General features: G+C 42.2%; 1 protein-coding gene across 1 annotated transcript in view; it reads right to left on the reverse strand.

Annotated features, from left to right (window-relative positions):
* The window catches only part of ADCY8 (adenylate cyclase 8), a 217,567-nt gene that overhangs the window by 30,958 nt on the left and 172,888 nt on the right, over window positions 1-13,721 (reverse strand). Inside the window, exon 13 of the mRNA XM_060035308.1 lies at window positions 6,252-6,330. Coding sequence (XP_059891291.1) covers window positions 6,252-6,330 — 79 coding nt within the window. The remainder of the gene's footprint in view (window positions 1-6,251; window positions 6,331-13,721) is intronic.

Consider the following 13,721-nt stretch of genomic DNA (forward strand, 5'->3'; position numbering starts at 1 on the left):
TTTATAGGTGAATTAAGCGTTTACCCCGCCTTTGCTTTATGAGCTGTACTTGAAGGTAACAACTAGTTGGCGAGCAGAAGGTTCCCATTTTTTGCGGTACGCGGGCCTCTCACTGTTGTGGCCTCTCCCTTTGCGGAGCACAGGCTCCGGACGTGCAGGCTCTGCGGCCATGGTTCACGGGCCCAGCCGCTCTGCGGCATGTGGGATCTTCCCGGACCCGGGCACGAACCCGTGTCCCCTGCATCGGCAGGCGGACTCCCAACCACTGCGCCACCAGGGGAGCCCGAGAAGGTTCTCTTTAAAACTGTATTCCAGCTAGCAAATTATGAAATATTGATAGAATTGGAATATCACTACCTAGAATATAAATGAATGTAGGTTATTATTGTCAAGAGCTGCTAATATCACAAAAGAGAGATAAGCAGACATTATATGCCTCTTAATAGTAGTTCACAAAATTAACCAATTAAATCTTTTTGCAGAAAAAAATTGAACTTGAATCTCACCAAGTTTCTAGATATAACTACCAATATAGGAAAAACAAAGGACAGAGGGATGTGTTAAATACCCCTATAAAGGGTGCAATCAACAAACTCTAGACTGAGAGACATTCTAGAGGTCAGTGGCTCTCACAAAATATTGCAAAAAAAAAAAAAAAAAATGGAGGGTGGTTCTTTAGAGTAAAAAGAAATGAGAGACATATCAATCAATGGCGATATATGGACTTAAGTTGGATCCCAACTGAAACAAAATTTAAAAAAATATAAACTAATTAGGAAATTGAAACATTGCCTAAGGTCTTGAACATATGAAAGAATTACTGTTTTATTTTTTAAAGTGTGTTAATAGTATTGTGATTAGGCTGAAATTCTCTTTTAGATGCATATTGAATTATTTACAGATGAAATTATAGGACATTTGGAATTTGCCGCAAAATAATTGGGAAGGAGCAGTGAGCAAAATAAATAGGGATGTAGATGAAAAAAGACTGCACATGAGCCGGTGACTGTCGAAGCTGTGAGTTCATTATACTATTTTACATACTTTCGTATATGTTTGAAATTTTGCATAAGAATAAATTTTTAAAAACGTAAGCGGTGGCTGCAGGTTGCATAAAAGAAGGCTAGTCCTGTTCTACCATGTTGCTGTGTGACTGTGGGAAATTCATTCAACTTCTTGTATTTTGGTTCCCCTTCTAAAAAATGAGGATAATTGCCTTCATCTCGTTTAATGCGAGACATGGATTATCATACGGTCTATCGTATGGACCAAAAGGCATGACGTATGCAAAAGAATTCGGAAATGTCTAAAATGTAGATTTATCGAGTATTACTATGACTTTAAGGTGTCTGTGGATGAAATCTGATCGAAACTATGCTTTCAATTTTTTTTTCCCTCCAGACTTAAGAGCATCGAGTTTTGATTTGTCAAGTTGCAGGACAGGATTTTATCCACAATTTTTTCCAAATGAAATGTTTCATTTCCACCCTTAAAAAATGCAGTGTTGGTTAAAGCAAGAGATCATTTAAAAAATTTCTTTCCTGTTGAAATACTCTCATCCGACTAAATTTAAATCAGAGCTATGAGTAGGGAAATCTGGAGTTCAGAAGTTGACTTAAGCAAGAATTTTCCAGTTGCGAGACAAGAACATACTTTACATTTTGACTGCAGGTCACTGCATCTAAGGCATGTTCATAAAGAGATATTTTAGTCCAAGTACAGTCCTATCTCTTCACAAAGCCAGTCTCGTGAAGGCATGCGTCACATATTTTTTAGACGTCCATGGAAGGAAAGTATTCCGTTTCAGTTTACTGAGTACCTACTATGTGCTAGGGGCTGGGCATATGGAGATAAGCAAAACAGTCTCTTTGTCAGCTGAGTGGTGATAGGAGAGCACAAAAAAGAAAGAGATCATTTCAACAGTGTGGTCAGAGCAGACATGAAGAGAAAAACAAAGCAAAGCAAAGCACTGAGTTTTTAAAAGTGACCATTCTTCAGCATTTGCTCAAGAAATGCCAGTTGATTTGGAAGTGCACTCTCCTAATTTTTACCAAACCATTTAGGAACCGGCTACATGAAAAGAGTACCAAGGGAACTAATACACATTGTTCATATGTTTTGTGCCAGGCTCTTGTCACAGAAAGATAACTAACACTGGCCCGGTTCTTGCCTTGGACCAGGCACTGTTCTGAGCACTCCGTAAGTACTGAAGGTCATTTAATCACACAACAGTTCAACGAGGTAGGTACTTTATTATACCCATTTCACAGCTGAGGAAATGGAGGCATGGTAAGGTGAAGTCAGGTGCCCAAGGACTCACAAATAGAGGCTGGGATTTGAACTCAGGGCATTCTGGCTCCAAGCTGTGGCTCTGAAGCCCTATAATCTACGTCTATGACCTCATTCAGCTGTTCTCCAACTCTCAATAGATAACTATTAGACTTTTCATTTTGCAGGTAAAGAAATGGCAGGTCTGGGCTGTTGAGCATCTCAAGGTCACCTGTTCTCCCAGCAGCACTGCTGGGATGCAAACTTAAGAATTTCGTTCCAAGGCTTGGGTCTTTCTTTCTAAGCTGCACAATTCCAGTGCCTGTCTTTATCAGACCTAGAAGGAAGTGACTGGAGACCTGACCTCATTAATCTCTGTCTCCGTGCGCAGGTGTGACTTCCTCTGCTCTAAAGGGAGATGCTGAGGCAAAGCCCAAATCTCAGGGCTGCACGTGAATCAGGCACGAGGTAGGAGGCACCTGTCTGCTCTCTTCTGTCCAACGTTCCGGATGTTCACCTGCCTCAGAGGAGCAGGTGTTTGGCATATCGCTCCACATATGTGCAGGATGAGCCTTCCCAGTTATGCAGTTACATAACCGCTTCTGTCACTCTGGAGATGTAAAGTTACACACGCTCCCACTGGGAGGCTGCTGCGTACCAGGCATCAATGGGGGTTATTCAGCCTTTAATAAAAAGAGAGGGCCTCTGAGTCACAAGGGAAAACGGTGGACGCTGGTAGCAAACCCAGGAGCAGACGGACTTGATCCGGATGAACAGGACTCTGATGGATGTTATGAAATGACACTCGAGGTGACGCACTCCTGCGGAAAACATCCTCTAGCAGACAGGCAGCGGAACACGGCGGAAAGTGAATGGACCTAGGAGTTCAAGCATTTGGATTCCTGTTTCTGTCTGGTCCTCCTTATTGTCTTTCTGACCTCAAGTGACTTGAGTCTCTGCTCCTGCCTTGGGACCAAATGGATAATAATACTTTCTCTGTTTGCTGTGTTCTCTTCTTTGTTGTGTTGTTGTTGTCATTGTTTGTTTGTTTGTTTGGCTGTGCTGCACGGCTTGTGGGATTTTAGTTCTCCAACCAGGAATTGAACCCGGGCCCTCAGCGGTGAAAGCACAGAGTCCTAACCACTGGACCTCCAGGGAATTCCCTGTTTGTCTCAGACTCTTGCTTTCAGAGTAAAATATTAATAGCTCACAACTTTTGAGCACTTATTCTACGTGCAGATCACTGGGAGAGGTATATTATAATCATATTCTCATGTAATAGTATATAACAAACTTATAAAACCTGTTATTATCATATCCATTTTATAGGCGAGAAAACTGAGACAGAAAATTAAGTCAATTACTGAAGGTCACATATTTCCTGAGTGGCGGAGTTGGCGTTTGAATATTACCTACCCCACTCCCAGGCTTACATCTGTAACTGCTACAGTTATGGGATATAGTTACATAATTTCAAAACCTTTTGAAAGTTAAAAAGAAAAAAGAAATCAGATATCGCCTGAGCACTCAGGCCCTCACTATTCACTTATACATTCTTACTTTATACCCATCTTCATGTGAGGAGGTTATCTGCTTTCCCAGGACAAATGGAGAGTAGAATAAACGGAATCAGAATGTTAGAAAGGTTTTGCGGAAGGGAGTACTGAGAGGGGACAAAGTAATTCCTTAAGGTGCCAGAGAAGATAGAAACATCCTTCTTATTATGGAACGAAGACCCCTACTCTGAACTTGCTCTCTCTTAGCCATCTCTGAGAATTTCTCACTTGTCAGTTTAAAAACTGTGTGATGGAGTGTACGCGTGTTTTTCTATAGGATTGCCTTCTCTGACTCTGTCTTCACGGCCCTCAGATGGGCTGTCATTTGCATGTCAGACTAAGGAGTCCTCTCCTGTAACTAGAAGCCATTAAGATGTGGAGGACATGACCCCAGCTCTCATAGAAAACCAGAAAGACCTAAATATAGGAATTCTGCAAATGGCCAGACTTTGACATTTGGCTTATTGTTTCACCATAAATTCAGCTAAAACTGAAAAGCAAGGTAAGGTCATATTGCAGGATTGAATGCCCTTGGCATTGTGAAGATACGCAGACAATTCTTTCTGTCTTTCCCCAATCTAGAAAGTGGAAAGGTGGGCTTTGGAGACAGATCTGGGTTTGAATTCTAGTTCTCTCACTTACTAGCTGAGTAGCCTGACTCTCTTCATCTGTAAAACAGGATCCATAATAACGACCATTAGGGCTGTTGAGAGGATCCAATGAGGTAACACAGGCGGAGTGCCAGGCACACAGTAGGAGCTTGACACATATTAACTCTTACCCCCTTTTCTTCGATTGCCAAGTGTTATTGACTCTCTTTTCCCCTTGACTACATTTGACCGTCTCGCTTTATTACAAATAACTTATGTATGTGTCTCTAGCTTCCAGGTTTTTAGCTGTTTCATCCCTGGCTTCTCAGGATGCGTTACCTCCCTGTCTCCATGGTGATTTCTCAGTGGTATGTTTCTATTTCTGCTCTGGCTGAGAGTCTTCCTGTTTTGTTTTTTTCCTTTCCTGGTTACTTTTTCGGAAGCACACACAAAGAGAGAGAGACTGGGATCCACAGCGCAGCAGTGAAGCAGACAGGGCCTGGCTCTACCAGGAAGTGAGAATCTCCCCAGGTGAGGAATGTTACCGAATTCATGGTCTGAGTCTGCATGGAGAAATCGTACCGGACGTGGAGAGCAGGTGACACCTCTTGGGTGAAGCCTGTTAGGATGCTCCCGTGCAGAATAATTTCCTGCTTCTTTGACTCTTGAAGCCCTTGAACAAGTCTGGTCCACACATTGCACATCCCCCATTGCATTGTTTAGGGTCCGCTCTCCTCCAGGAGATAGGAGCCCTTGGGGCCGGGGATGGGATTTTGCACAGTGCTATCCATGGTGCCCGCCCTAGATCCTGGCAGATGGGGACGTGGCATCGATACGGTAGGCACTTTATCTACTCAGGACAAATCAGTGATGAAGCGCTTCCTCTATTTCTGTAAGGCAGTGCTCAAAATGCTGCATGCAATCATCTCAAATGATGCTTCAAAACAGCCCTAGTCAGGCATTACCATCTTATTTTAGAGAGAAGGAAACAGGGGCTCAGGGAGATAAGTTACTTGCCCAAGGTCACACATTTCTGGGAGGCAGGGCAGGATTGGAACCTTGGCCTGGATTATCCTCAAACCTGATTGGGAGTTTGGGATGGACATGTACACACTACTATATTTAAACAGATAACCAACAAGGACCTACAGTATAGCACAGGGAACTCTGCTCAGTCCTCTGGAATAACCTAAATGGGAAAAGAATTTGAAAGAGAATAGATACAGGTATATGTGTAACTGAATCACTTTGCTGTACACCTGAAACTAACACAGCATTGTTAATCAACTATACTTCAGTATAAAATAAAAATTAAAACAAAAAAACCCCAAACCTGAATGTTTACCTAGTTTACACAACTCCTATAGTAATAGAACTGGGAGGGGTCCCAGTTTGCCTCAGGCAGAAATTGAAAAAGCTCTTTTTTTTTTTTTAACAATAGTTTTATTGAAAGAGATATACCTAAAGGGAATGAAAACCATATTGCTCTCCAAATTATCTCCATCTTAGTTTTTTATTAATTGGTGCGTGCTAGGAATTGATTCTTTAAGAATCACTTGCTGGGAATTCCCTGGAGGTTCAGTGCTTAGGACTTGGCGCCTTCACTGCTGGGGCCCAGGTTCAACCCCTGGTCAGGACACTAAGATCCTGCAAGCCACGCAGTGAGGTCAAAGGAAAAAAACAAAAAAAAAAAAGAAGAAAAAAAAAAGAATCACCACTTGCTGCAAGCAACTAGAAGTCATTTATTGCAGAGATGAGTGGCTGCCTCTCAGGTGAACTTTATGGCAATGGGAAATGCCAAGTAATCAAAGGCAGTTAGAGGAAAATGTCAGGTTACCTGCTGTCCATGGTAGAAGACAGCGAGGAGGAACATGGCCATCAGCAGCAGTGACGCCTCCTTGGTCCCCAGGAAATCTCTGTTGGAAGAAGAAATGCAAATGGTGGCATGGTTATTGACAACCATGGAGGGACTTCAAGGAGGCCCGTTAGGAAACTGAGGTTCAGACTGGAGTGGGATAAAAAGAGAGAAGCAGTTGTTTCTTGAGCTCCCACTATATGATAGGGGCTTCTCTATAAGGCTGTCATACAGGCTAATTCAGAACTCAGTTGATCCCCAAGGGCATGAGGTCACACAGATCATACCTGCTGGGAGACTCTAGAATCCAGCATCTAGACAATGAACTTACATTAATAACGATGTCTTCTATTTGCAAAACACTTTTTCTAGATTTCAAAGAGCTCTGATACTTTCTTGTCACAAAAATCCATGTGAAGACAAACATCCTCTCTTTTTCTTTAGATGTTATCCTATTTAAGAGGCAGGCAAGGTACTTGCTATGTGGCAGCCCCTGGTCTAAGTGCTATAAGAACCACACTTAGGTTTTTATATAAATTCCTATTTCAATTTTGGGCACTGTTGTTACCCTCTTTGATCTCTCTTCTACGTGGCTGCTAGAATATTTTTTATCACTAAAGCCAGATCACATTACTCTTTTGTTTTATAGCTTCCCAACCACAAGCATACATATGCTCAGAACTCACTCAGAGGTAACTTAACTCTGATGTGGTTAAGGACACAGTGGGGCCCTCACGGATGAGACGCAGTGCTCAGAGAGAGTAGAAAGGGCACTAATATGGCTGCACCCAGGCAATCTCCAGCTTTCCCTTTTCTACTCTCACTGGACACCAGCATGAGTAGCATGGGGCTTAGGGAAATGGGAGCATGATCCCAGCTGCCAAGGCCAGCTTCTCACCTAGCTTTATGCTAAAAGACCCTCCCAGCTTACACAGGGCCAGCCCCAGTCCAACTCTCCAGGTAGAACAGGGACTTAGGAATGGAAACGTGCTTTCTCTTGGGGACGTATTGTGCACATGGGGACCCAGGGGACCAAGGAACTCTGGGCTGAAACAAGATTCAGATTTGTGAATTCCTAGCTCCATCTGCTTTTCCTTGGAGATAAGATGCTAATAAAAGATAAAACTCACTATTATATTTCTTTTCTGTAGCTCCAGTGAGGCATATAATTATTGAGCATCTACTGTGTACCAGGCACATGCTAGGATACAGAACTGAAGAAGGCACATTGTCTTTGCCCTCAAAACAGTTCAGAAAAGGAAAGAACCAAACAGACAGATAATTTCATAACATGATACACTGCCTAGTAAGGATACACTCTTGTTACCATGGGAATATATGGGAAGAGAAGGTAACCCAGGCTGGATATTCAGGGAAGACTCAAGAGCTGAATATGAAAGGTCGATAAGACTCTGGGAGGAAAAGGTGGGATGCATTCTATAGGTATGAGACATATATATATCTTGCTTAGCTAGCTGGTTAACAAGCCTCTAGTGTAGGGGGATAAGTAAATATCACATATCAAGTGAGGCCACACGCAGACTCAGATCTATTAGAGCTGTCCGCCACCAGCGCTGAAGTGAAGAGTGCTGGACTGTGAGCCATATATTGTCAATCCAGAATTTTAGGCGCTAGGACTCACTCATTCATTCGTTCAGTCCCAGTCACCATAGTGCTTGTTTCGGGGAATAGGCACATTCCAGTACCACCCTTTCCTTCATGTCAATTAATTCTCTGGCCCCTGAAGTTTGTGGACTCCTGAAAAAATAATAAAAAGTCATGAGTTTTGGAGTCATGCAGACCCATCTCAGGTCTGCTGCTGACCAGGGGTTTGACCTTGGACAAGCCACTTAATGTCTCTGAGCCTCGGTTCGTGGCCCTGTGAAAGACTCTAACTGCGTTTACCTCCCTAATTGTGAGAATTAATTGACCAAATCTTGGTAACGTGTTTGGCATGGGGCGTGGCCCATGTCTCCCTCTCTTTACCCCCTAAAGCTCCCAGCACATCATCTTGGCCCTGGTGGCGGCATTTTACAAAATCACTCGTTCAAACAGCTTCGTCTGAATGGGCGATGTCCTGTGTTTAGCTCCTCGTGAATAAACTCCTGCTCTGACTGGCACTTCTGATATCCTTTTCTTTGTGATGCAGAAGACTTTTTAAAGCTTAGCAATTCATCACTTAAAACACACTTTCAAGAGAAAACATAAACACCTCTTGAATCATTTTGAAAGCAGTGGTTGACTAAAAATAGAGAGATGGCTAGATCAAATTCAGAAGAGAAGTAAAGGAAAATTATGAATGGTCTTTGAGTCTTCAGGATGTATTTCAGATGGAAAAAAATATGACCTGAGTAGAGACTACAAAATATGCGCAGTAAGTCACCCTGACCAAGGAACACCCAGAAAGAGCTGGGATTTGAATTTAGAAGAGATTTTTTCTTTTTCTTTTTTTGTAGCTTCTATGACTATTTGAAGAAATTCCAAAGAGAGCCAAATGGCTGAAATCTGTACAATATCCTCTAGCTATTGAGTGGCAGAGACATAAAACCCAGGACATTTTGAACTAATTTATCTGTATTAACAAAATTGCTAAATTAATACTATCCTCTCCCTATGCTCATAGAAAAGGACATACCAAGTGAAAACACATGTAGAATAATGTGATTCTCAAGGATACCACAATCTTTAGAGATCATCTTACCTGATGTCTTATAAAAATTCATATTTAATTTGAGTGTTAATCATTATAGAAGTACTCATTCTAGTTGTAGTGAATTTGGAAGCTAATACAAATTCACAAATAAAAAAATAAAAATTATCCTTCAGCCTACCACCCAGAGAAAACAATGGTTAATATTTTGGGATCACCTCAGTGTCATTTCCTTTTCCTTTATGCAAAAATATATTTATGTTTACAAATTTAGAACTGTATGGTGCGTACTGTTTTGTAACCTACTTTTGCACTTAGTAGGTATTATGAAAAGAATTCCGTGTAATTAAATACTTTACAATGTGAATTTAATGGATTCATCCAATTCCATATTATGTGTACCATACATAATATAATAGTCCTGGCAAGCCTTTTAATTTATTGGTTGAAAACTGAGGCCCAGAGAGAAGAAGGCACTTGCTTAAGGCCACACAGCTGATTTGTGTCCCAGCCAGGATGAGAATTCACATCTCAGGCACCAAGTTCGGAACATTAGCGACTGAGCACCTGAAGTCAAATTTTAATGTAGCGATTAGCTCCCATTTCCCCTCCTGAAATCCAAAATAAACCAGCCAGTTTGAATGTATCTTTTATTCTGTTGCCATACTAATGACTGCATTTGCTTAGCGCTGATTTTGTCATACCTCTAATAACACTTTGCATACATTGCCTACTTTAATTGTCATAGCAACACTTAAAATATTATTAGCGCTATTCTAGTAAAGCAGAAACTGAGACTCAGATGTTAAACGATACACTCCAACTCACAGATCTAGTGAATGCTGAAGGCTGGCTCTCAATCCAGATCTCAACGAGGCTTTTTCTGTAGCTATCATGCCCTCCTACATGCACTTACTTATAAATACTTGCCTCTAAGCTCCTTAAGTGTCTTATTCATCTGTGAATCTGCAGGGCCTAAAAAGCCCACAACAAAGGTACGACACTTAAGCTCGAAAGCAAATTGTGCTTACAGGATGGGGAACACGAGGTTTACGGGTAATGGTGAGCAAAAATCACAGGGTTGTAGATAGATGACACTTAGCTTACTGTGAACTAATGGTGTAATATGATTCTAAATGAAATAATATTTCCATCAGTCACTCATTCATCTCATATTTCATTCAACAAACATTTATTTGGACACCTGCTGCCAGATACTCCACTAAGTGCCAAAAATATGAACATGAGTAATGGCCCTTGCCCTCAAAACTCCTATTCTAATGGAAGAGGAAGACATGGCAATTAAAGATTGGAACAGACAGAGATAAGTGCAAAAAATGATAAAAAATTATGTGCACAGATTAGAAAATGAGGAATGATCAGAGTGGGCTTCCCTGAGCAGGGAGGGCCTTGAGTATGATGGGTTGGCGGGGGAGGTGTGTGCAGAATCTGGTAACCGGCACGTGGTTTCCTGTGGCTAGATTACGGGCTATAAATGGTGACCTGTGGAGCTGCAGGAGATAAGGTTGGAGGAGTCGAGGGGACTCCAGGGAGAGCTTGGACGTTCTTGACAAGCAGGTTGAACTTTTTGTTCCTTAGAGGTAATAGGGAGACGCTTAAGGATTTTAAGAAGGATAATGTGTTGACCACATGGCTTTGACGGCTTTGAGGAGGGTGGATTGGGAGTGCAGGCTGGGGGATCAGGTAGCGTACAGCAGTCCAGAGCTGGTAGTAGGGATATTTCTAGAACAGCAGTATTTGTGGTATATAAGGGGTCATAATAATCATTAGTATTCATCAAGTGCTTATGCTATGCCAGACCTTGTGCTAAGTTTCCATGATCACATTAGATGTCTCATATATTCCTGCAACATAGGAACTATTATCATCCTCACTTTACAGATGAGAAGAGCAGGGCTTAGAGACGTCGTCACTTTTAATTAATTCGCTCAAGATCACACAGTTGGTTGATGGTGGAGATGGCATTTGAACACGGGTGGTTTAGCTCCTAAACTTGTACTCACAAATGTCATGACGTCGTCGTCCCTGGAAGGGATGCTGAGGAGGATGAATCTTTAGGGACACTGATAAGACACTGGGCGCCTCCCCTGTTTTGGGCTCAGTGTCATCCGCGGAGACAGGGGGTTGTCAGGGAGGGGCCTCATGGAACGATAGAGAGTCTGAGTATTTGGGGTCATCTCAGTGTGGATGCAGCCGGGCTGCCCTGTGCAAGGTTCTCTGTACTTTCCCAGGCACCTGACCCTCAGGAACAGCCAGCAGAAATGCCCTGAACCAACGTGAACTCCTACAGGGTTGGTTAAATTCCAACAGCATGAGCAGACTGAGGCTGCCAAACGGATGCGCAGTTTGACTTCTGACCCGTTGACTTATAACGCAGCTGCGAGGGAAGGCTGAACGAACTCTTCCGTTCCTTATTCATTTAATTCTGTTGATAGCAGAGTGTGAGTGAATACAAGACTAACCGATAATTGACCTTGAATCAGGAAGAAGCTGAGAAAAGCGCTTGAATGTCAGCAGCAATGAATTTGGGATTCTGCTTCACTCTTACAACCCTACTTAACACTTTAACTACCAGTTTTTCCTTAAGACCTCAAAACAGAATTCAGAACTAAACCTTTCTCCTAAAAATGAAGGAGGGGACAGGAATGAACAGATACTGATCACATACTATGTGCCAGGCACATCACAGCCTCACGCAGTCCCGTACCAGAGTGTAGTTACGCCACTTCACTGATGGGTAAAGTGAGGTCCAGAGCTGGGAAGAGACTTTCCAATGCAACAGAGTCTGGATCTGAAGCCAAAGCCCTGGCTGGTTCCATTAATGCTGTGTTTTCCTCTGAATGAATAGATTTTAGATGGTTTAATTTTTATTTCTACTACCAACGTGGCCTATTTGGTTCATACAGCTCTCGGCCGTCTTTTGTGCTGGCTTCTGCTTGGCCATGGGACATCTCTCGGCACCAACTATTTTACCTAATTTGAAACTGTTTTGACTTTCTTTGAACCCTGGGCGTATGGTGAGAGATTCTTCATCTTGATTTAAGAGAGATGTATGCATTATTTACAAACATGGACTTTGGAGCCAGAAAGACCTGAGTTTGAATCCGGATCTGTTACCTACTGGCCATGTGCAGCTGGGTAATTGTTGAACCTCTCTGAGCCTGTGTTCCTCAGATGGTTGCCGTGAGGGTTAAATAGGGTAGCGGATATAAAGTGGAAGATGCAGATGTGTAACAGACACAAATTAGTACCTAGAATTTATAAAGAACCTTTACAAATCTAGTAAGAAAAACGCAAACCACCTAATAAAAAACCAGGCAAAAGACATGACCTGGAAGTTTACCGAAAATGGTCAATAAACAACAACAAAAAAGATGCACAAATTTACTCATGGTCAAGGAACTACTATTGAAAATAATGAGATAAAATTCTCACTCAGGAATTCAATAAGAATTACAAGGACCGCTGCCTGTAAGAGAGAAATTGTTCCAATCTTGTTGGAGAGCCATTTGGCAATATTTTAAAATGCGGAAAATGCAGATACCCTATACTCCAGCTAGTGTGCTTTTAGATCTAAACCCCAGGAGACATTTTCAATGATGATCACTGAAGTACTGATAACCTTTTAATAGGTCAAAGGATAAACACATTTTGGGGGAAAGTGGGGGGTGGGTGGTGGTGGTGGGATGAATTGGGAGATTGGGATTGACATGTATACCCTTATGTGTATAAAATGGATGACTAATCAGAACCTGCTGTATAAAAAATAAAATAAAATTCAAAAAGAAAATGAATCAGATCTGTAGATATGAAGCTGGATGGACCTAAAAAATACTATATTGCATGGCAACACAAGAATTTTATAAATAATTTATAATACAGACAAAACTAAATATATATAAAACACATGGATGGGAAGCATATATATTAAGTGCCTTAGAAGTTGACTCTTGGGAGGAGGATAAAAGAACAATGCTGGGAAAGGGAACTTCAACAATATCTGAAATAACGTTCTCCTTTTAAAAATGCAGAAAGAAACATGACTAATTGCTCGCATTGTTTATTTCCAGGGGTTGGTTCATAGATGTTCACATTATTAGCGTCAGGTGCATTTTCTGAGGCTTCTTGAACTATCTTAGCTTTTTTTTCATTTGCATTTTCATTTTTTAATTTAAAAATACTTCTGGTTGCACCGCGTCGCATGCGGGGTCTTAGTTCCCTGACCAGAGATGGTACCCGCACCCCCTGCAGTGGAAGCACAGAGTCTTAACCACTGGACCTCCAGGGAAGTCCCTTCTTGAACTAACTTGACCTCATCTTTCTCTCAGCCTGTTGGCCACTTGCTCTGGTCTCAGTGAGACCAACGTGCTTCCCACCCCCAAGGCCAATCAGCAACATGTTCAGTCTCTGGCTCTTTCCATCACTTCTGGCTCCCATGAAGCTCCATAAGGCAGTTGTGGGATCTGGTTTCCCCAAGGGCTGTGGAAATGGCCAGGTGATGTCACCAGCAAGTACATCCAGAGATGAACTGAGACTAATGGGAGAAAGAGGAGGGCAGCAGCCAGTAGGTTCTTCTCCCCTCCTCTGTTTGTGACACTTCCCTACCTCATCACCTACCCAGAGACACTTCAACTGGCCAAATGAATGCAACTCCCAAGGCACCAGCTTCGCAATTCATGGGGTCAGCACAACATGGCATTTGCTTGTATTTGCTTCCTATCCTTTTCTTCTTCACGTCTCTTTTCCCTCAGTTTTGCTGCCCTGGGTTTGCATTAGCACTT

This window comes from Delphinus delphis, chromosome 17, assembly GCF_949987515.2.
Source record: "Delphinus delphis chromosome 17, mDelDel1.2, whole genome shotgun sequence".
NCBI classification, from domain to species: Eukaryota; Metazoa; Chordata; class Mammalia; order Artiodactyla; family Delphinidae; genus Delphinus; species Delphinus delphis.